This window comes from Natator depressus, chromosome 5, assembly GCF_965152275.1.
Source record: "Natator depressus isolate rNatDep1 chromosome 5, rNatDep2.hap1, whole genome shotgun sequence".
Lineage (NCBI taxonomy): Eukaryota > Metazoa > Chordata > Testudines > Cheloniidae > Natator > Natator depressus.
The window spans coordinates 124,887,728-124,911,618 of NC_134238.1; the positions used below are offsets into that span (position 1 = coordinate 124,887,728).

At 45.4% G+C, this 23,891-nt stretch overlaps 1 protein-coding gene across 6 annotated transcripts in view; it reads right to left on the bottom strand.

Moving 5' to 3' along the window:
- Positions 1 to 862: 862 nt before the first annotated feature.
- Positions 863 to 23,891, bottom strand: part of GNE (glucosamine (UDP-N-acetyl)-2-epimerase/N-acetylmannosamine kinase) — a 59,456-nt gene continuing 36,427 nt past the window's right edge. For all 6 annotated transcript variants that reach the window (XM_074953583.1, XM_074953584.1, XM_074953586.1 and 3 more), the window contains 4 exons: positions 17,125 to 17,346; positions 15,109 to 15,291; positions 13,999 to 14,115; positions 863 to 6,933 (listed from right to left, as the gene is read on the bottom strand). In XM_074953583.1, coding sequence (XP_074809684.1) covers positions 6,698 to 6,933; positions 13,999 to 14,115; positions 15,109 to 15,291; positions 17,125 to 17,346 — 758 coding nt within the window. In that variant the 3' untranslated portion in view covers positions 863 to 6,697. The remainder of the gene's footprint in view (positions 6,934 to 13,998; positions 14,116 to 15,108; positions 15,292 to 17,124; positions 17,347 to 23,891) is intronic.

Below are 23,891 nucleotides of genomic sequence, written 5' to 3' on the forward strand. Positions count from 1 at the left end.
CATGCTGCCCACAGCCAATCTGCTGGTCTAACATATTGAAGGCCCCCTGCTTATTTTCCCTTCCTGCTGATTCAGAGACAGCTGCTTGTCAGCAATAGGAAAGGGGCAGGCTGGTAGGCTTGCTCCATGTGCTTCTATGTCCTGTAAGCCCAGCTGGGGTGGCTGAGAGGAAAGGGAGTGACATCACAGGGGAGTGGTAGGATAAAGGTATTAAAGTGGTCAGGTACTGTGGGGGTGGGAAGAATAACGATCTATGTGAAAGCACTTTATCAATCTTGAATCTGCCACTTAAGTTTTGTTAAGTGCCCCTACTTTGTGTGAGAAAGGTAGAGCAAGAGCTCATAACTGCATCAAGTCCCCTCTTGTTTGTCTTTTGGAGACAAATTCCCAATATTTTCAGGTTTCAGAGTAACAGCCGTGTTAGTCTGTATTCGTAAAAAGAAAAGGAGTACTTGTGGCACCTTAGAGACTAACCAGTTTATTTGAGCATGAGCTTTCGTGAGCTACAGCTCACTTCATCGGATGCATAGCATATAATGTCTTCTGCAGTTTCCACAATATGCTATGCATCCGATGAAGTGAGCTGTAGCTCACGAAAGCTCATGCTCAAATAAACTGGTTAGTCTCTAAGGTGCCACAAGTACTCCTTTTCTTTTTTCTTTTTACCAATATTTTCAGTTGCTCCCCAAGAGTGCCCAAATGTAGATCAAATGGGAAGGGTGAAGAATCTGTCATTCACCTTAAGCATATACACTTTTCTTTTGCAGCAAGGAGGTAGGGATATACTGCAACTGCCAACCATGTTAGTTTCCTTATGTATAAGCGATTACCTAGAGCTAGTTCTTTCCACTACCTTGTATAGTAGCTGGAAGGCAAGTGAACTAGGTGGTGGTAGTTGAGTACACATGCATTCAACCAACTCTATTATGTTAGGAGAAGGGAAGTTCTTGGGGCAAACAGGAAAAAGGGAGATACAAGAAAGGGATAATACTTAATCTCTTCATTAAGCAATTTAAAAAAACACTGAAGTCCATGTGTTTAAAACTTCATGTTGAATATCCCGTCTGTCTGTCTGTTACAAAATACAGTTCATGCAACATTACAATTAAAATGAGTGAACTATCCAGACAACTGAAAGTTTAACAAGTACCCAGAAACCGTAGAGTAAATAGTAGGAAGATAACTGGTATGAATGAGAGTAAATCCACTTATCTTGCTCAGTATGAGTGAGCAATCCTCCTAAACCAGTTTTCAACTGACTTGCTATATAGAAACAGTGTAGTAAAAGTACCAAAATCTGCAAGGACAAGTACATGCTCCTACCATTAGATTCTCATTACCAATTAAGTTACAGATGGCTTACCTGTCTAAAACAGCTCTAAATAGACAAGGACCTTGTTTGTCTTTTCACTGAAGCTTCTCACATTTTTACTACATAACGCTGGTTCTTGCCTAAGAAAGGAACATTCCTCCTATAAGTTCAGTGTAGCATCAATAGTACTACAGAACATTGTTGACCAAGGATTTTTTCCAAGCAGTTGCATGTGTTCCCTGAAGATATGCAATCAATACATGCAGATAGTCTGCCACTGTCACAAACAATGCACAGACTACTCCGCAGCATCCCACACAACAGACAGGACATACAGCTCTCATGTCACAATAGAACAAAGATCAAATGTCCCCATGTTACTTTCCCAGCATTGTGAACTTTACACCTTTTTTTGTGTTTTTTATTCAAGTGCAACAATGCCCTCTACTTTGCTGTAATTCAGGCACACTAGATTGGCAATTCATTGGAAAGTGCTTTAAGCCCCTTGAAAAGCTGAACCATCTTGTTATAGCAAAGCCCCACCCAATTACTTAATTGAAAAGACTTTTTTGTGCAACATCACTGATTTCTAAAGGGAAAATCCTGGGAGAATGGTTGTAGCAGCTGCACTGACATAATAGCTCCTGCCCAGTGCAGGTGCTAGGGACCCAATTAACACAGAGTAAGTTTCAAAGGCATCTAAGTCCCATTTTTGAAAGTACCCAAGTCACTTGGGGCCAGATTTTTAAGGGTATTTAGGTGCTTGAAGAGCCAGACAGCAGGTGAAATTTTCTAAAGCACCTAGGCCCCCTCACTAGTATTGAAATCAATGGGATTTAGGCACTTTTGAGATGTTGGACCTTTACTAGCAGGCCCCTAGCGCTGCACCACAGTACCCCTTCCATAGGTTCACCAAAGGGAAGAAAGTTGCAGGGTCAGGGGTGGTCATAAAATCCCAGGTCTGATCAAACTTTCCCTCAGACCTTATTTCCCCCACCCATTTATGAAAAACATCTACCCCTTTTGCTGCTACTCCTGGCCCAGCAGCAGGTGGCACTATGGAGCACTGGTCTCTTTCCTTCATTCATGGGGATACCAACACTGCAGCCTAGTATATTACAACTGGACCCAGAACTTACACAAAGGGCCCAACTGAATGCTTAATGCAGCCTTGCAATGCCTACCTTCCACACCCCTGAGAGTCACCAGTTGGTCAAGAGGGTACAGTCCTGGCCACTTCCCCATTCCTAAGCATTGAGCAGAGGGTAGGTAAGGCCACTTTGTGCCTTGGACCATGTTTGCAGGCTGGTTTAAGGATGATAGGGTGGCCTGTGCTCCAAGTTAACCTGTATGGCTAGTGCAGGGCCAATCTTGCATTAAGTGCTGTTTTTCCACCTGCCCGGGTCATAAATCAGCAGCTCCTTCTTGGAGCCATGAGGCCAGACATGGCACTGGTGTGGCTCACTGAGGCCAAACACTGCTCCTCCTGCTGAGGTTCTGGCTGCACTTCTCCCCACCTCTCCTTACCAGTGCACACCATGTTACAGGCACAAGGCCTCCTTGTCACCTTCCTGCCACTGGCCCAGCTGGCCATCCACCACCCTAGGAAGAGGGAGCTCACTGGGGATGTTCTCTGTGACTGTGGAGTCAGTCTATCCCATACTTCAGCACAGTGGCCCCTGGCACTTTTGCAGAGTGGTAGGGCTTCTGCAAGGTTCTCTGCTTGGTGTCCCGACCCTATCATCCACCCTCTCCCCCATTCCAGTTTTCTCTTTTTTTGGTCCCATGCAATCACTAAACTCCGTGGCCTCTTCCTTGGCATTAGTTCTGGTGTGCTCTACTCCCTGCCTTACCCAGCTAGATATGCAGCAAGCCTGAGTAATGGAAGCAAGCAGCAGTGAAACCACCCATGTTCGGAGGGACCTTACTCTGAACAAGTTCTTCATTGAGGTTCTGATCTGCAACAGCCTGGGCTACCCCTGCCTCAAGGGAAGCCAAGCCCTCTCACTTGTTTGTGTACCTTGGACCACATAGCTCTGAGTGCCCATAAAGCTGCAGCCGAGAGGGGACTTTGCTGAAGAGCAGGCAGGATCTCACATGCAGCCATTCCTACCCTGTTCAGACCACCGCTGTGTGTCAAAGGGATGCTCCTAGGGAATTGTTCAGCACATCCCCCATCCAAGTGTCCTCTTTCTCTTAAAAAAAAGGGGGGGGGGAAGAACCCCATCAGGTTTGGAGGCCACACTGGGCCCTGCAAGTAGAATCTTGATTGTTTCCTTCACAGAGAACAGTGACCATCCCTGGTGCAGTCAGTGTCATTCTGGGATAGAACTGGCGGTCTGAGAGAGAAGAGAACACAGCACCTCTGCAAAGTACCTGAGCATTGGGGGACGTGGGTTGGAGTCTAAGGTCTCAGTGCTGTATTCTTATGTTGCTAACTGGAATGTTTAACTGGGCACAGACTGTTCTCTTTGCTCTGGTGTTCAGCGCCCACTTCACATGCCTGGCTCCTAGGGGCTTGACTGTGCCCTCTGCCCATGCACGGGGGCAGTGCCCTCTGCTGCAGCAAAGTGCTGGTGGTTCAAATCTGCTACTCCACGACACCCAACTGTTATCTATAGATTTCCAGGAAGGCTAATTGCACAGCTGGCACCCCAGTAAGTCTGGCTGCCCTTCTCCCGTTCGTCCTTCGCAAGAGGGCCTTTCTGACTTCCACTGGTAGGGAAGCCCCACTGGCCACATTCCCTGCAGGATGAACTCCCAAACAGCCTTGAGGAACTCTGGGCCATGCGTGCACATCCATTCATGATGCCATCATGTTGGACTGCCTCTTCTGAGGTCTGTCCTCAGCCCTGGTATGGTGTCAGTGAGCACCCTGGAGATGTTTTTCAGACCTCTCCTAGGGATGCAGAGGCTTGGGCTTACATTTATTGTCCAGTTTATACTGAGCACCAGGTGCAGGTTCTCCAGGGGCACCTGAAATAATATTTAACCCCCGTCTGCCAAAGAGCACTCTCCATTTAACATGTTAGCGTGACAAAAGAAAACTAGCCCCTCCACCCTTTCAGGGCCCTGCAGGGCAGCAAAGTCTCAGGGAGCTGGGTGAAGCCAATTCCATAACTGAGGGCCCTGCATGGAGGGCACCGTGGCCCCAGCCATCTAGGGCCTAGCTGCTTGAGAGTTCCAGCTCTCAGGATTAAGCACAGACACACTGCTCAGAGCCCCAGAGCTCTCCGGTGTGTTTAAGGTTCTGAGCTAGTAGAGTAGGAGGGAAGGGGCCCTGTCACTTCCTTGAATATTTCCTGAGTCCTAGCTAGAGTGTTTCTGGCTTTTTCAATGTCTGGAGAAACAGGATGAAAGCTGGTCAGGGTACTATGGGGCTGGGCTGAAGGAGCCCTAGAGAAGAGATGCAAGCCCACATATCGAGGGGGCTCCCTGCTGAAGATTTCAGGAGGGATCAAGGAAGGACACACTGCGAGGTCCCCACAAGGGAAGTTTTCCTGAGGCAAGAGAAGCCTTTGTCTGAGATGATTAAAAACTTCCCATGGGGCTGGGAAATGGGCTGGTTCTTGGTGCTGGCTTTGAGCAACGTCATTCCATTGAGAGCTGCAGCAGCATCCTTGCAGACTAGAATGGAGGAGGGATCCCGTCCATTTGCAGGCAGTTTTGGTGGCTGAAGTTGACAGAGAGGACGCAGGATTGCTCATTCAGGAGCAAGCTGGAGGGGAGATTGCATGTTACCCTCATAACAGGACAGAGCCATACAGGGAGCTGAAAGCTCTCCACCCTGGATGAGGAGCTACAGTCTCGTCAGCTAGCCTGTTCTATATGGGCGCTCAGCTCCATAGTATCTGTGCACCTTCCAGCAGCGCATTAAGCAATGGGACTAACCTCTGTCACATGGCGGTTTGCTCATCCCCCTCGATGCGGAGAAGTGTGTTTTGTTCTGGAAGTTTTATACTAGCATACACACAGATATACTGGAAAGGGGGGAGGTGCATGTGTATGCTAGAGAAGACATGGTCCAAGAAATGCCTCTGATGCTTGGAGCGGAAGGTGGGGAGGTTTGTGATAGTCTCATTTCTTGGAGTCTGTTCCAGTCTCAGGCCGGCTCATGAGAAGGCTGTCTCTCCTGCTCAGATAAGCTTGACATGTAGGGTAGAAAGTTTCATTGTGCCAGAGGAGCGCAGTTGTCAATCATGATCTTTATACCAGAACTTTAGGCAGTCTTTTAGATAGCTTGGGCTCAAGCCACAGAGCACCTTGAAGATAAGAGCCACGACCTTGAACATGATTGAGTAGTCCATACCGGGAAGCTGGTTCAGGGAGCAGAGGGCAGGTCTGATGTGCTTGTGGTAGCCTGGGTTTCCAAGGAGATGTGCTGCAGTATTCTGTACCAGCTGGAGTTTCCTGAGTGCTGATGGCTTCATGCTCAGGGCTCTTGCACTGCAGTAGTCCAGCCGACAGGCAATGAAGGCGTGAATAATCCTGGCATGTTAACATGGGACAGACTCATGCTGTGGCAGACCAGCAACTCGGAGAAACTGAAATCCTCCCTAACCTACATCCAAATTAGTGGAACAGGTCAAATTCAAATAACTCACTGCTGGTCACTGCCAATTGCTGAGGAGGCACAGATGACACTCTGCTACCTTGTTCCCCCACTCCACAGTTTGTCTGGCCACATGTTGCATCTTGTAAGCTTATGTGGACAGGGACAGTCTTTCCTTTTTCACAAACAGGGCCCCGATCCCTGACTGGGACCCCTAGGCACCAACAATACAAATAAATAACAACAAAAAGAATCCTTCTCCGAGAGGAGCTCTGGCTGCCACGGTTGCCTCCTGAGAGGCAACCTCTGTGTTGTTTCCACCCAGCAGGATGACGCCCTATGGGTTAGGATTGCAGCACATCCACTTGTGCGTGAGGGCGAGGAAATTCAAAGCTGAGTCAGACCAAACCAGTACTTGTCTGCAGGCTTTTCTAGTTTTACATAGTTACGAGACAGGACCAGGGTCCCCAAGTGTTGTCTAGAACTTGGCACACCTCACCAAATATATCCCGGGAGAACACTGGAATGTGCTTATGGATAAGTCTTTCTAGCATTGCTTAAGCAACACCTGAGCTCCCAAGCTACAGAGGTGAACAAAAAAATGGAAATGCACATTACTTCATCTGAACTTGGCTAAAATGTAGAAAAAAATACAAAGAGGTATTACTACAATAAGGAAATACTGAAGTAGTAACTAACTACCTAAAACACTAGTCTGCTTTACTACAGAAGATAAAGCTGATGGTCAGCAGGAAATACTTTGGGCACAGTATTTTTCCCCCTCAGAACAGTTATACAGCTGGACTGTCCATTTCGGTAATTTCCCCAGGTACCTAGTATATTCGGCGTGTACTGTAATCTAGCACCAGACTAGCAGCTCCAAGCAGAGCAGGGTCCGCCAGATTTGAGACAACCACATCCACTGTCTCAGCAGAGAACAAAGCCTGCCGACGGATCACGTCTTTGACGATGTTAACGTAATGGCCTGCTAAAACTCCAGAAAGGATCACCAGAGAGGGGTTCATGGTGTGCAGGATATTCACCACTCCAAGGCCTAGAGCTGTGCCAGCTGTGAAAACAAAGGAAAGAGACATTACAGCAAAAAGACAATATCACAGAAGAATCTGAACATCAGGGTCTGACCTAATGTCTCTAAACACATTAATTACTCCTGGGAGAATTCTGTGCCACTGCATGCGCACAGCATTCATGTCCCCCACAGATTTCTTTGCTTCTCCGCAGAAAAATGACTTTCTGATAGGGAAGCAAAGGGAAACTGCAGGAACAGTCATGCACCCCTCTCCAGCAGTGCAGGCATGTTGTTTTGGGTGTCTGTGGTGAGGTAAATCACTGCAGGGGAGGGAGTGGGGGCAGAAGCAGGGCTAGGGTAACCTCGGCTGGGGGCTCCTATGCTGGGCCAGTCTCAACTTCTCTTTCCCTGCAAGGACCCACCCCCAGAAACCTCCCCAGGCTGCAGGAAGATCCACACCCCCTGCCCCTGCTTCCCGCCCCCATCACTTCTCAGCCACAGTGGGAGGGGTCACTTTATGGGGAGCTGCTCCCTGGTCCACCCAACCCTGGTGCATCCAGAGCCCCCCAGACCCAGACCTCCCTGATGAGTATCACCCCCTCTGCACCAAGACACGACCCCATGAGTCCCCTACATAAGGTGACCAGATGTCCCAATTTTATAGGGACAGTCCCGGGATTCAGGGCTTTTTCTTATTGGTGCCTATTACCCCCCACCCCGTCCCGATTTTTCACACTTACTATCTGGTCACCCTACCCCTACACCTGAACCCCCATCCTGTCAAGCCTCACCCCCTGCACCAGGACCCCCACCCCTGCACCCAGACCACCCCACACCCTGATGAGTCCTCTGCACCCAAACCCGCACCACACTGAGCCCCAAACAGCGGTACCTGGTCCCAAATCCCACTTAAGCCCTACTCCCCCAGCACCCAACCCCCCCCCCCACTGAGCCCCTTAGACCCAGACCCCGCCTTCCGAGCCCCATCCCCCCACACCTAGACCAAACCTGCTGAGTCCCAATCACCTTTACCTGGACCCCACTGCAGAGTCCCACTGCCCCTGCACCCAGGGGGAGGGATAGCTCAGTGGTTTGAGCATTGGCCTGCTAAACCCAGGGTTGTGAGTTCAATCCTTGAGGGGGCCATGTAGGGATCTGGGGCAAAAATTGGGAACTGGTCCTGCTTTGAGCAGGGGGTTGGATTAGATGACCTCCTGAGGTCCCTTCCAAACCTGATATTCTATGAAAGTGAAAGTAACACCCCAATGAGCCCCTGTGCATTGAGATTGAGCCACACAGAAACCTGGATCCCCCCCCACACACACACACTAAGCCCCTCCACACTTGGATCCTGGTGTGCCAGGCACGGAGGGGCAGGGCCCCGGGCCTTTTCTGGGCCAGGCCCAGCCCTTGTGCTGTCTCAGAGTCAGGTGCAGTCTCACTGCCAAGTCCATGCCCCAAGGAGGTGGGGGTGGGAGGGCCCTGCAGGGTGATCTCCCACTGCCACGCTGGAGCCTCCACATTTATTTATTGACAAATGAAATTTGAAGAATTTAAAAATATTGTGAGCAGAATTTTTAACTTTTTTGCTGTAGAATTCCCTCAGGAGTAATTAATTCCATATGGCAGATGTTTATGATTTTTCTGTCCAGAACACCAGAATTACAACAGAATGTATTCCTTCTCTTGAGAGAAAGTGTTAGTCTATAATACTGGGACAGCTAGCGCTCATCATCCTCTTTTCTTTCAAGAGTAAAAGAAAAATTCAATTGTTTCTAGCTGGGTAATGTTATACCATGATATAGATGAGAGAGGTAAGTCAACACATATTGCCGTGCTAGGGGGAACAAAGGAAAGAAAATACCTCTGTCGGCTATATTGGTTACACATAAGGAAACTGGTTACATTTAATGCTTGTTTTGAAAACTCAGAAAAACTGTGCATTGTAAAGTATTGTATAAACTGGAACAACGCTTCATAGAAACGGTTTCATTTTGGTTGCCTAGCATATATATTTAGTGGCCCATCACTGAAGTGTCCCATAATTTCCCATACCAATACTGAATGATCAGAACCTGTCCTTTTTTTTCCAGTGTGAAGCCAGAGCTATTTTGCTTGCCACAAGAAAAGGAAAAGCATGATGTGTTAATATTCTAATCCCCTGGAGCAGGAAATCCCAAAAGAAATAGCGAAGGGTCCCATGACCATGCAATTTGTAATCTGTTTAACCAAATCTCTAACACTGTCCCAGATAACAGTCTGTTGGAGACAGGACAGGATCACTAGCCCATTCTCTTCACAATTCCCCACTAGCCATTGGTACCACTCCTATCCATGATGCCACGCCTAAAGGGCCAGTCCCTCACTCAAGTGTAATTCTGTAGAAACATCACAGCTGCACTGAGGATTTGGCCTGCTGTGGTGAAATACCAATTCTACAGCTTTGAGAATCTCTCTCTCATTCTAAGCCTTGGTCTACACTAGGAGTTGAGGTCGAATTTAGCAGCGTTAAATCAATTTAACCCCGCACCCGTCCACACGACGAAGCCCTTTTTTTTCAACTAAAAGGGCTCTTAAAATCAATTTCCTTACTCCACCCCCAACAAGGGGATTAGCGCTGAAATCGGCCTTGCTGGGTCAAATTTGGGGTACTGTGGACGCAATTAGACGGTATTGGCCTCCGGGAGCTATCCCAGAGTGCTCCATTGTGACCGCTCTGGACAGAACTCTTAACTTAGATGCACTGGCCAGGTAGAGAGGAAAAGGCCCGCGATCTTTTGAATTTCAATTTCCTGTTTGGCCAGTGTGGCAAGCTGCAGGTGACCATGCAGAGCTCATCAGCAGAGGTGACCATGATGGAGTCCCAGAATCGCAAAAGAGCTCTAGCATGGACCAAATGGGAGGTACGGGATCTGATCGCTGTATGGGGAGAGGAATCCGTGCTATCAGAAGTACGTTCCAGTTTTTGAAATTCCAAAACATTTGTCAAAATCTCCCAGGGCATGAAGGACAGAGGCCATAACAGGGACCCGAAGCAGTGCCGCGTGAAACTTAAGGAGCTGAGGCAAGCCTACCAGAAAACCAGAGAGGCGAACGGCCGCTCCAGGTCAGAGCCCAAAACATGCCGCTTCTATGATGAGCTGCATGCCATTTTAGGGGGTTCAGCCACCACCACCCCAGCGGTGTTGTTTGACTCCTTCAATGGAGATGGTGGCAACACGGAAGCAGGTTTTGGGGACGAGGAAGATGATGAGGAGGTTGTAGATAACTCACAGCAAGCAAGCGGAGAAACCATTTTTCCCAACAGCCAGGAACTGTTTCTCACCCTGGACCTGGAGCCAGTATCCCCTGAACCCACCCAAGGCTGCCTCCCGGACCCGCCAGGCGGAGAAGGGACCTCTGGTGAGTGTACCTTTTAAAATACTATACATGGTTTAAAAGCAAGCATGTTTAATGATTAATTTGCCCTGGCATTCGTGGCTCTCCTGGATATACTCCCAAAGCCTTTGCAAAAGGTTTCCGAGGAGGGCAGCCTTATTCCATCCACCATGGTAGGACACTTTACCACTCCAGACCAGTAGCACGTACTCGGGAATCACTGTAGAACAAAGCATTGCAGTGTATGTTTGCTGGCGTTCAAACAACATCCGTTCTTTATCTCCCTGTGTTATCCTCAGGAGAGTGATATCATTCATGGTCATCTGGTTGAAATAGGGTGCTTTTCTTAAGTGGACACTCAGAGGTGCCCGTTCCTGCTTGGCTGTTTGGCTGTGGCTGAACAGAAATGTTCCCCGCTGTTAGCCACGGGGAGGGGGGAGGGGATAGCCACGCGCTGTGGGGAGGTAAAATGCAACCTTGGAACGAAAGCACATGTGCTATGTATGTAATGTTAATAGCAACGTTTACCGTGAAAGAGTGTACCCATTGTTCTATAAAATGTGTCTTTTTAAATACCACTGTCCCTTTTTTTTTCTCCACCAGCTGCATGTGTTTCAAGGATCACAGGATCTTCTCCTTCCCAGAGGCTAGCAAAGATTAGAAGGTGAAAAAAACGCACTCGTGATGAAATGTTCTCTGAGTTCATGCTGTCCTCCCACACTGACAGAGCACAGACGAATGCGTGGAGGCAGACAATGTCAGAGTGCAGGAAAGCACAAAATGACCGGGAGGAGAGGTGGCGGGCTGAAGAGAGTAAGTGGTGGGCTGAAGAGAGGGCTGAAGCTGAAAGGTGGTGGCAGCGTGATGAGAGGAGGCAGGATTCAATGCTGAGGCTGCTGGAGGATCAAACCAATATGCTCCAGCATGTGGTTGAGCTGTAGGAAAGGCAGCAGGAGCACAGACAGCCGCTACAGCCCGTGTGTAACCAACCGCCCTCCTCCCCAAGTCCCATAGCCTCCTCACCCAGACGCCCAAGAATGCGGTGGGGGGGGCCTCCGGCCACCCAGCCACTCCACCCCAGAGGATTGGCCAAGCAACAGAAGGCTGGCATTCAATAAGTTTTAAAGTTTTAAACTTTTAAAGTGCTGTGTGGCCTTGTCCTTCCCTCCTCCACCACCCCTCCTGGTGCTTCTCTCCTCCACCACCCCTCCTGGGCTACCTTGGTAGTTATCCCCCTATTTGTGTGATGAATTAATAAAGAATGCATGAATGTGAAGCAACAATGATTTTATTGCCTCTGCAAGCGGTGATCGAAGGGAAGTGCGGAGGGTGGTTAGCTTACAGGGAAGTAGTGTGAACCAACGGACGGGGGGTTTCATCAAGGAGAAACAAACAGAACTTTCACATGGTAGCCTGGCCAGTCATGAAACTGGTTTTCACAGCTTCTCTGATGTGCACTGCGCCCTCCTGTGCTCTTCTAACCGCCCTGGTGTCTGGCTGTGCGTAACCAGCAGCCAGGCGATTTGCCTCAACCTCCCACCCCGCCATAAACGTCTCCCCCTTACTCTCACAGATATTGTGAAGCGCACAGCAAGCAGTAATAACTGTGGGAATATTGGTTTCGCTGAGGTCTAACCGAGTCAGTAAACTGTGCCAGCGCACTTTTAAATGTCCAAATGCACATTCTACCACCATTCTGCACTTGCTCAGCCTATAGTTGAACAGCTCCTGACTACTGTCCAGGCTGCCTGTGTATGGCTTCATGAGCCATGGCATTAAGGGGTAGGCTGGGTCCCCAAGGATAACTATAGGCATTTCAACATCCCCAAAGGTTATTTTCTGGTCTGGGAATAAAGTCCCTTCCTGCAGCTTTTGAAACAGACCAGAGTTCCTGAAGATGCGAGCGTCATGTACCTTTCCCAGCCATCCCATGTAGATGTTGGTGAAACGTCCCTTGTGATCCACCAGAGCTTGCAGCACTATTGAAAAGTACCCCTTGCGGTTTACGTACTCACCGGCTTGGTGCTCCGGTGCCAAGATAGGGATATGGGTTGCGTCTATGGCCCCACCACAGTTAGGGAATCCCATTGCAGCAAAGCCATCCACTATGACCTGCACATTTCCCAGGGTCACTACCCTTGATATCAGCAGATCTTTGATTGCGTTGGCTACTTGCATCACAGCAGCCCCCACAGTAGATTTGCCCACTCCAAATTGATTCCCGACTGACAGGTAGCTGTCTGGCATTGCAAGCTTCCACAGGACTATTGCCACTCGCTTCTCAACTGTGAAGGCTGCTCTCATCTTGGTATTCTTGCACCTCAGGGCAGGGGAAAGCAAGTCAAAGTTCCATGAAAGTGCCTTTACGCATGAGAAGGTTTCGCAACCACTGGGAATCGTCCCAGACCTGCAACACTATGCGGTCCTACCAGTCTGTGCTTGTTTCCTGAGCCCAGAATCGGCATTCCACCGCATGAACCTGCCCCATTAGCACCAGGATGCCCACATTGCCAGGGCCCGTGCTTTGAGAGAAGTCTGTGTCCACGACCTCATCACTCACGTCACCGCGCTGACGTCGCCTACTTGCCCGGTATCGCTTTGCCAGGTTCTGGTGCTGCATATACTGCTGGATAATGCGTGTGGTGTTTAATGTGCTCCTAATTGCCAAAGTGATCTGAGCGGGCTCCATGCTTGCTGTGGTATGGCGTCTGCACAGAAAAAAGGCGCAGAACGATTGTCTGCCGTTGCCCTGACGGAGGGAGGGGTGACTGACGACATGGCTTACAGGGAATTAAAATCAACAAAGAGGGTGGCTTTGCGAGAAACTGAATGGCCCCCTCAAGGATAGAACTCAAAACTGGGTTTAGCAGGCTGTTGATTTCACAGAGGGATGGAGGGAGGAGAAAATGAATACAAAACAAATCTGGTCTATTTCTTGTTTTGAGCCACTTCATCTATCTTTATACATCTTGCTGGCAGCAGACTGTGCAGTACCATTGCTAGCCATCGTCAACACCTGGATGCTCGGCAGAAGACAGCGTAGTATGACTACTGGCCACCATCTTCTGCTAGCTGCAGATTAAGAGACAGTGCGGGACTGAATCGCCACGAGACGAAATGAGGGAAATGACCTGGCTGAGTCACTCCCAGGCGCCTGGTTAAAAGAGCACCCAGGACTACGTCGATGACCAGTCATACTGCACTGTCTGCTGCCAAAAGGCAATAAACTGCTGCTGTGTAGCAATGCAGTACCACGTCTGCCAGCACCCAGGAGACATACAGCTGGTTAGCTGAGCGGGCTCCATGCTTGCCATGGTATGGCGTCTGCACAGGTAACTCAAGAAAAAAGGCGCAAAACGATTGTCTGCCCTTGCTTTCACGGATGGAGGGAGGGAACAGGGGCCTGACGATATGTACCCAGAACCACCCGCGACAATGTTTTAGCCTCATCAGGCATTGGGATTTCTACCCAGAATTCAAATGGGCGGTGGAGACTGCAGGAACTGTGGGATAGCCACCCTCAGTGCAACGCTCCAGAAGTCGACGGTTGCCTCGGTATTGTGGACACACTCCGCCGACTACATGCACTTAGAGCATTTGTGTGGAGACACACACAATCAACTTTACAAAAACGCTTTCTACAAAACCGTCTTCTATACATTCGACCTAATTTCATAGTGTAGACATACCCTAAGAGGGCTTCCCACCCTAGGTCTAGGTTCTTACCTGTTCTGAGAATGCTCTCAGCCTTTGCATTCCCAAGTTTAGCTGCCTGAATGAGATGCACAGCACTAATGGTCTCTTCCGTCTTCACTGACATTCCGCCCACTAACAACAGGTCCTCTGTTTGGGGTGAAGAGAAAGCCCAGAGGGAAACATTAATAACAAATCTGCAGTTGGAATAACAGGGTGAGTGTATCTATGTTATTCATCTGTAAAAAGGAAGGTAACTTTTAAAAAGAAAGACCTTATTTACACACTTAGGCCCTGATGCTGCAAACATACATGTGGGTGGTGCCACTGAACTCAACGGGGCTAGTCAGGTGCCTAGTTATTCATGTGTGTAGCTGTTTGATGGATCAGGGCCTTAATTACGACCGTTCCATTGTGATAGCAAACTGGTTTGTTTTACAAATCAATCACTCCAAATATAGATGTAAAATATAATTAAGAGCAGAAACTGTCCACATTGTATTCAAGACTGGGGAGCTGTTGATGAGAGGTTCCAATTCCACAAGGAACAAACAACTGAGCTCATCAACAGGACATAGCGAAACAGCCAAGTGGCTAGTAAGAAGGTTAAGTATTTGCAGTAGTAGAAATAACATGCCACTGAGAGATCTAAAATCCAAGATATACAAAGGTGTGTTAGTCCAGAGAAATATAATTTTCCAAAGCTCACATGTAACATTGCCTTTAAAAGTATCACAATATATTACTTTAGTGCTCTTGCTGCTGTAAGCATTAATTGCTGGGGGGGGGGGGGGAGTTACTAACCCTGAAACTAGGGAAAAAAAATTCTAAGGAATATTTTAAATTCAACACAATACATATGAGTTAAAGCTAGGTTTTGACTTCACTGGGAGCAGAATTAGGCCAATGCAGCACTTTCCAAAATCCCACCCTACATGCTCTCTCTCTCTACTGAGGTTCACACTTATTAAACCTGTGATCCAATTTTACCATTGCTGAAGCTCCTTCAGAATGCTTGTTAAAAATGGCTGCCCCAGTGGCATGCCTAAAATGCCATTTTAGGCTGGATGCTCTTTGCATTTGCCAGCAGCATCACAGAAGATTGAACAACTACATTAAAAAGAGGGTAGAAAATACACCTACCATCATGTAGTTTTTTAGCTTCTCTCTGCAAGGCTATTCCAGAGGCATATGCTTCTATACATCCATGGCTCCCACACAGGCACTCTGGTCCTTCTAAAGACACCACAATGTGTCCAAGTTCAGCAGCACAAAAGGAACTTCCATGGATCAATTCATGTTGATGAATGATTCCACCTCCAATTCCTATAAGCATATACAAATTTCTGACAGTAAAAGAACAGTCATGTAATGGCCTGGATTCAGCAGGGCACTTATATATCCTTATCTTAAAAGGGAAGGGGTTAAATATATGTATCTGTGCATCACTATATTAGGACCAAATAAAGGAGTAGTCATTACAAATCTCTTCTCTGCTTAATGCACTTGGTGCAATTAAATACATAAGTCTCCCCTGCCCCTGGATGGCAAGATAAACTTACACCTATAATGCATAGTTCATTGGTCATGTCATGGTATAATTTGTTTATGAGTTATTTAGCCAAAGAGGGTTATTGAGGGGCACATGTAGACATTATGTCTCAGCCTGTGAGTTCATAACTCCTGTCATAGTAGTTGTCATAAATATAAAGGGAAGGGTAAACATCTTTACAGGTGAACGGGTTTTTCCTCTGGCCAGGAGGGATTTAAAGGGTTAAGAAGCTAAGATAACCTTGCTGGCACCTGACCAAAATGACCAATGAGGAGACAAGATACTTTCGAAGCTGGAGTGGGGGGGAACAAAGGGTTCTCTCTGTCTGTGTGATGCTTTTGCCGGGACCAGAGCAGGAATGCAGGTCAGAACTCCTGGAAAAAGTCAGTAAGCAATCTAGTTAGATAGGCGTTAGATTCTGTTTTGTTTAAATGGCTGACAAAATAAGTTGTGCTGGATGGAATGTATATTCCTGTTTTTGTGTCTTTTTGTAACTTAAGGTTTTGCCTAGAGGGATTCTCCAGGTTTTGAATCTGATTACCCTGTAAGGTATTTACCATCCTGATTTTACAGAGGTGATTCTTTTACTTTTTCTTTAATTAAAATTCTTCTTTTAAGAACCTGATTGCTTTTCATTGTTCTTAAGATCCAAGGGTTTGGGTCTGTGTTCACCAATGCAAATTGGTGAGGATGTTTATCAAGCCTTCCCCAGGAAAGGGGGTGTAGTGCTTGGGGGGGTTTTGGGGGGGGGGAGAAGGAGAGACGTTTCCAAGTGGGCACTTCCCCTGTTCTTTGTGTAACACTCTGGTGGTGGCAGCATTTAACCTAAGCTGGTAAGAATAAGCTTAAGGGGTCTTTCATGCAGGTCCCCACATCTGTACCCTAGAGTTCAGAGTGGGGAAGGAACCTTGACAGTAGTCCTAAATTCTTTATGCATGAAACAAATATTTAAATCACCCTTAAGAAGCAAAATCTTATCAAAACTTGTAAATACTAAAGTAGAAGTCAATCACATCCTTCAGATGTGGTGCATCTAGAATTCTTGTCCTAGAGCTAGTATAAAAGTGTGATTTGCATTACAAAGGATTGTTTACTGTTCATTAGCATTCTTCCCTCACTAATTCGGATGGCAGTGGGCAGGCCTGGGTGACGCAATGCAGCGGTGGTGATATTGAATGTGCGAAGTCAGGATCCTTAGCTCAAGGTCAGCCCAGATTACATCTGTTAACATCTAGTCTACACTAGTAGAGACATAACTAGCCATGCATATGCAAGACTGGTTTGGGTTGGCTTTTTTGTTTTTTAACAAGTGAGGATTCTTCAGCGGAGGTGACTGACACCCATGTAAATGGTCCGTATCTTTTTAATCAAACAAGTGTGTCAGACCCACCGTCCAAGTGCCACAATGTGCTACTAGGATGATGTGTCAAGCTGAGCTCCTCATTCAGCTATTCCATATGGCTCCAGATCGGACCTACATTTTCTGCAGCTGGAAGGGAATTATATTACAATGTTGGAACTGGAGGAAGGCCCTCACTAATGCAGCTGTTCTGTGACATAAAGACAGCAGGAATTCAGTGCTTTCATTTCCGGGTGTTAACACTTACCTGTACCAGTGATTAGCGTTACAAAATTTTCCACTCCTTTTCCATGCCCAAATTTCCTCTCTGCCAGAGCAGCACAGTTGCCATCATTGTCCACCCAGACTGGCAAGTGCAGAGCATCAGATATCGGGGTTCTCAGATCAACAGAACTCCACTCCTGAATAAGCTTTGTGGAATGAAGCACAATTCCTTCTCGGGGATTCACCCGTCCACCTGTAGAAATACCTGAGCCCCAAAACACATAAGAGAAAAATCAAGGCTAAGGCTAAATAACTCTGGAACAACCATCTATTTGCTCCTTGGGAGGAAAAGGATTTTTATTTTTAAACACTAAATGATATATTTCTGAATCTAAACAAAAACAGTCCTAAGCCTCACTTGCAATACATTACATCAGTTATGATACAAAACAAGAACTAACAGAATTCTACCATCCTTATCAATATGTGCTCAGTGTCCCAGCTAACCAGCTGGGAGGTGTTATCATTAGCAGCTGAAAATGCAATTTCTTATTTTAGGCGGTGTTGGGTAAGTTGCTTAACCCTTCTGTGCCTCTCCTTAGCCACATATAAAAAAACCTGTATAATACCAAGGAGTTGTCCATCTTAAAGAAGTGTCAAGCACCCCAGACTTGTTGAAACTCTCTGGGTAAGGATAAAAGGGGTAAAAAGCAAGGGTGATGTCATTGTAGGGGGCCTACTACAGATCACCAAACCAGGAAGAAGAGGTGGATGAGTCTTTTTTTAAACAACTAACAAAATAATCCAAAGCACAGGACTGGTGGTGACGGGGGACTTCAACTACTCAGACACTTGTTGGAAACACAACAATGCAGGGCACAGATTATCCAACAAGTTCTTGGAATGTATTGTAGACAATTTTTTATTTCAGAAGGTGGAGAAAGCTACTAGGGGAGAGGCTGTTCTAGATTTAATTTTGACAAACAGGAAGGAAATGGCTGAGAATTTGAAAGTGGAAGGCAGCTTAGGTGAAAGACTACGAAATGGAAGAGTTCATGATTCTAACGAATGGTAGGAGGGAAAACAGCAAAATAAAGATAATGGATTTCAAGAAGGTAGACTTTAGCAAACTCAGGGAGTTGGTAGGTAAGATCCCATCGGAAGCATGTCTAGGGGGAAAAACAATTCAAGAGAGTTGGCAGTTTTTCAAAGAGATGTTATTAAGGGCACACGAGGAAACTATCCCACTGCGAAGGAAAGATAGGCAGTATGGCAAGAGACCGCCCTGGCTTAACCAGGAGATCATCAATAATCTGAAACTAAAGAGAGTCCTACAAAAAGTGGAACCGAGGTCAAATTACAAAGGATGAATATCAACAAATAATACAAGTATGCAGAGACAAAATTAGAAAGGCCAAGGCACAAAACAAGATTCAACTAGCTAGAGACATAAGGGTAATAAGAAAACATTCTACAAATACATGAGAAGCAAGAGGAAGACCAAGGACAGGGAAGACTCTTTACTCAATGATGGGGAGAAACAATAATAGAAAATGTGGAAATGGCAGAAGTGCTAAATGATTTTTTTTGTTTTCACCAGAAAGGTTAGTAGCGACTGGACATCTAACGTAGTGAATGCCAGTGAAAATGAGGTAGGATCAGAGACTAAAATAGGGAAAGAACAAGTTAAAAATTATTTAGGCTATGTGTATATTACGGACCTTGCAGCAGCACCGCTTTATCGCTACAGCTAGGCCTCTGTCAAGGTCTCCCGTGTGAGAGCTCTCCTGCCAGCATAATTAAATCACCCCCAACGAGCGGTGCTAGCTACGTCGGCAGGAAAGCCTCTCCTGCCGACATAGCACTGTCCACACCAGCACTTGTGCTGGTGAAACTTATATGAGTCAGGGGTGTGGTTTTTTCACAATCCTGACAGAAGTTTTACCGACAAAAGTGGTAATGTAGACAAAGCCTTAGACAAGTTAGATGTCTTCAAGTCACCAGGGCCTGATGAAATACCTCCTTGAATATTGAAGGAGGTGACTGTGGAGGTATCTGAGCCATTAGCAATTATCTTCGAAAAGTCATGGAAGACAGGAGAGATTCCAGAGGACCGGAAAAGGGCAAACAGAATGCCAATCTATAAAGAGGGAAATAAGGACAACCCGGGGAATTACAGATCAGTCAGATTAACTTCAGTACCCACAAAGATAATGAAGCAAATAATTAAGCAATCAATTTGCAAACACCTAGAAGATAATATGGTGATAAGCAACAGTCAGCATGGATTTGTCAAGAACAAATCGTGTCAAACCAACCTGATAGCTTTCTTTGACAGGATAACAAGCCTTGTGGATAGGGGAGAAGTGGTAGCTATGGTATATCTTGACTTTAGTAAGACTTCTGATACAGTCTCACATGAGCTTCTCATAAACAAACTAGAGAAATACAACCTAGATGGAGCTACTATAAGGTGGGTGCAAAACTGGTTGGAAAAACCATTCCCAGAGAGTAGTTATTAGTGGTTCACAGTCAAGCTGGAAGGACATAACAAGTGGGGTCCTGTAAGGATCAGTTCTGGTTCTGTTCAATATCTTCATCAATGATTTAGATAATGGCATAGAGAATACACTTATAAAGTGTACGGACGATACCAAACTGGGAGGGATTGCAAGTACTTTGGACTATAGGATTAAAATTTAAAATGATGTGGACAAACTGGAGAACTGGTCTGAAGTCAATAGGATGAAATTCAATAAGGACAAATGCAAAGTACTCCATCCAGGAAGGAACAATCAGTTGCACATATACAAAATTGGAAATGACTGCCTAGGAAGGAGTACTGCAGAAAGCAATCTGGGGGTCATAGTGGATCACAAGCTAAATATGAGTCAAGAGTATAAAACTACTGCAAAAAAAAAAAGCAAACATCGTTTTGGGATGTATTATCGAGAGTGTTGTACGCAAGAAATGAGAAAAAATTATTTTACTCTACTCTGCGCTGATTAGGCCTCAACTGGAGTATTAAGTCCAGTTCTGGCCACTACATTTCAGGAAAGATGTGGACAAACTGGAGAAAATCCAGAGAAGAGCAAAAAAAATTATTAGAAGTCTAGAAAACATGACCTATGAGGTAAGACTGAAAAAATTAGTTTTGTTTAGTCTGGAGACAAGAAGACAGAGAGGACGTGATAACAGTTTTCAAGAATATAAAAGGCTGTTACAAGGAGGAGGGAGAAAAATTGTTCTCCTTAACCTCTGAGGATAGGACCAGAAATAATGGGTTTAAATTGCAGCAAAGATGTTTTAGGGTGGACATAAGGAAAAACTTCCTAACTGTCAGGGTGGTTAAGCACTGGAATAAATTCCCTAGGGAGGTTGTGGTATCTCCATCATAGGAGACTTTTAAGAGCAGGTTTGACAAACCCCTGTCAGGGGTGGTCTAGATAATACTTAGTCCTGCCATGAATGCAGGGGACTGGACTACATAACCTCTTGAGGTCCCTTCCAGTCCTATGATTCTATGATCAGTAAAATCTGCTGAAATTGGCAACACTTAAATAAACATTTAGGATGAATGAAAGAGAAACAGTGGAACTTGGATAATAAAGTATCAAAGTAAGCGTCTGAATGGGACTTGTCCTGGAGAACAATACACAAAGTAAAGAATTATTAGTCAAGTTTATATTGAGAAGACAATGGTTATCATCAGATGAAAACTCCTGAAGTCAGTGGAACGTGAGTGCAAAGCACCTCTAAAAGTGGGACCACTTCCTGAGGTGTCTAAATAAATGCTAGGGTGCCTAGCTTAAGATACCCAAGTATAAACATTTTGGTCACTGCTTTTATACAGAGAACACATGATGGTGTGGCATGATATAAAGGTGTTACCAGCATGAGTTTGGAATAGCTGCATTCCTCATGAGTGGCAATGACAAGAATGAGTTATACAGGTCAGCCTTAACGAGTGCAAATAAACATTTATACCACTAATCATGGGTTTGGAATATGCCACATGTTAGAGAAAAATTATTTTAGAAGTGCTTGAGGCTTAATTTTTTTTAAATTATTCCTCTTATTTCACACCCCTTACCTGTACATTGTACAGATTTTGGATGGACAGGATAATTATAATTAAGACAGAGACCTCTAAAATTACTTAAATTTGCATTTTTACTTCTATAGATCATAGCATCTGGATTTCAACATCTGACATCTTACTGGAAAATGGAGATTTAAAAAAAAAAAATCTTCCTAATGGAATAAAGCTCCCACTGTTCACTCTGATACTTTACAAAGTACTGGATCATGAACCTAACACTGGTGCACAGCTGAATACTAGCAGGAACTACTGGATAAAAGGATTAAAGAGTTAAGTCACGGGTATAAATTCATGCATTGTACAGGAAAGTAATGTTCAGCAGAAAGTCATTAGTCAGATATTGAGCAAAGATAACTCACTATGATAGTTAATTTGTGCAAGGACAATAGGGTCTTTGGTAGATATTATTTAAATCGCCAGTTAAAAGTTTAGTGGGCCTGATTTTGATTTCTCACCAATGTAAGTCAGGAGTGACCCAGAGAAACCAATGGAGTTACATCAGAATCAGGCCCAACAGGTTTGTTTAAATAGATCCAAAGATTTTGTTAAACACTGGAGCGCTCACTTCCACCAGGGTCCACACTACCCTTTGCAACAGTCCCTCTACTGAGAGTTGTAGGATTAAAGGGGAAAGGACAGCTTTCTATTATTATAAGGGTTCATTTGATTTTGATTAATTAGAACACTCCAAAAATGGTATCGTCCAGAAATCCACAGACCAGAATTACAAATTCCACAAATTAACATGTGGTTTGATTGTTGAGCACCTCTGAAAAATCAGTCCAATAACTATAAAAAAAGTGACAAAAAGCCACGACAAGTCAACTAAATTCAGCATTACAACTATGATTCTGGGTCCAATTCAGCAGTGACATAAGCAGCTGTGCAAGTCTCATCACAAAAAAATAGGTGTACACAGTGCAGCTTGCACTGGGTTAATATTCAGTAGTTGTGCAAAAATGAATACAACTTGCACAAGGAGGAGGAAAGGGAAATGTAACAGGAAATGCAACTAACAGGAGGAGATAAAATAAAACAGCCCCTCAGGCACACAGAGCCAAACACAAGTGGAAGAGAAGAATCAGGCCCACAGTCTTTGGGTCTGATTTTCCACTGCCCTGCACCTTGGGTCATCATTTGCACCTGAATGAAGTGGATGTACAATACCACTCTGATCTGGTAGCAGGTGACACACAAACTGCACAGGTGTGCATAGTGACAAGGCGCACAGCACTGGAGAAATTAACCCTTTTATAAGATGTTATTTCTAACATCTCTCCTCCCTTTCAGCATGTAAGTTACATGCCTCTTGCACACCCACTGAATGCCACACCAATGCAAATCGCACCATTTGGTCACTAACACCTAATATCTGACTACCTTACACTCAACGTCCGAAGTTTGCCACTGTTTAAGTCACTGCTGAATTTGGCCAGGAGACTTGCAGAGGTGCTGGACCCATTTACTCCTGGTCTCTGTTTGTCCTGCTGAAAAAGTACAGAAAACTTTTAGTCCAAGTGAAATATCGGATGTCAAACAGGACCTTTTGTTCACTGACATTATTCTGAAAGATTCTGTTATTTAATGTAAAAAGAAAAGGAGGACTTGTGGCACCTTAGAGACTAACAAATTTATTTGAGCATAAGCTTTCGAGACTAACACGGCTGCTACTCTAAAACCTGTTATTTAATGTAGTAGCATAATAATTTAAGATAGAATTTTCTCAAAAAAGTTCTCTCTGGCAATAAAGAATTTATAAATTGCCTTTTTGTAATCCTTCAGTTCAGGGATTTGGATCACACACGTGTACATTGCTTCTTTTGCTTTTTTGTACTCACCATTGAAGTTTTTCCAGGCTCATTATGGCAAATACGAATTTTCAAGAGTTGACAGTAATATTTTTATACCATGTGATTTAAATCAGCATTTCAATTTTAGAGCAAAACTTGTCTTTGGCCAAAATGGAATGAGGTTCTAATATTCTGGTTAAACAGAATCCTTTCCACTAAAATAAATGTTTCAGAACAAAGCTTTTAATGAGTCATTAAGAGGAATAAAGCTTGGATCAGTTACAGTATAAACAAAATAATTTAAAATGGGTTTCTGCTACAGTGAAATTGAAATAGCAAATGAAAAGCTATTTTGCCTTCCAACTCTACGGACATAAGCATCACTTCAGGACTTTGTTTTGGCCTCTTTATGCTGCTCTGGTGAGTCAAGGGGCTTGGCACCCAAGTTATTCGCCACAAGCAACTGTAGGAAGTGTCTGTCAGTGATGGCAGTTTCAGGGGCTGCTCTAACTTATGCTCTTCAAATTCTGGTGCTGGGCCCCCCGTGTCAAGGTAGGTTAAAAAACAACCTTTGCCACCCACCACCCTGAGGGCTGTATCTCCTCAGCAACACCAGCCAGGCAGTGCTGTTCAGAATCATGGCCCTAGAATCAAAAGCCACAGAAATCAGCATGAATGAAAAGTTCTTCTTATGAAATGACTAGTTCTGGAAATACTGTGGTGTTGTAGGCTGGGACTGAGGTGCATTGGCATAGCTTTGTGGATAGCTTTCACAGTTCCTACTCAGAGAGAGCTGACTCTAGGCTGTGTTTTCAGCCCCCCATTTTCACATGCATTTAAAAAGCATCCCTTATCATACTCACTAAATAAAGGAATAAAACTATCAATATAAAAGCTGTGAAAATGCGAGGGATCAAA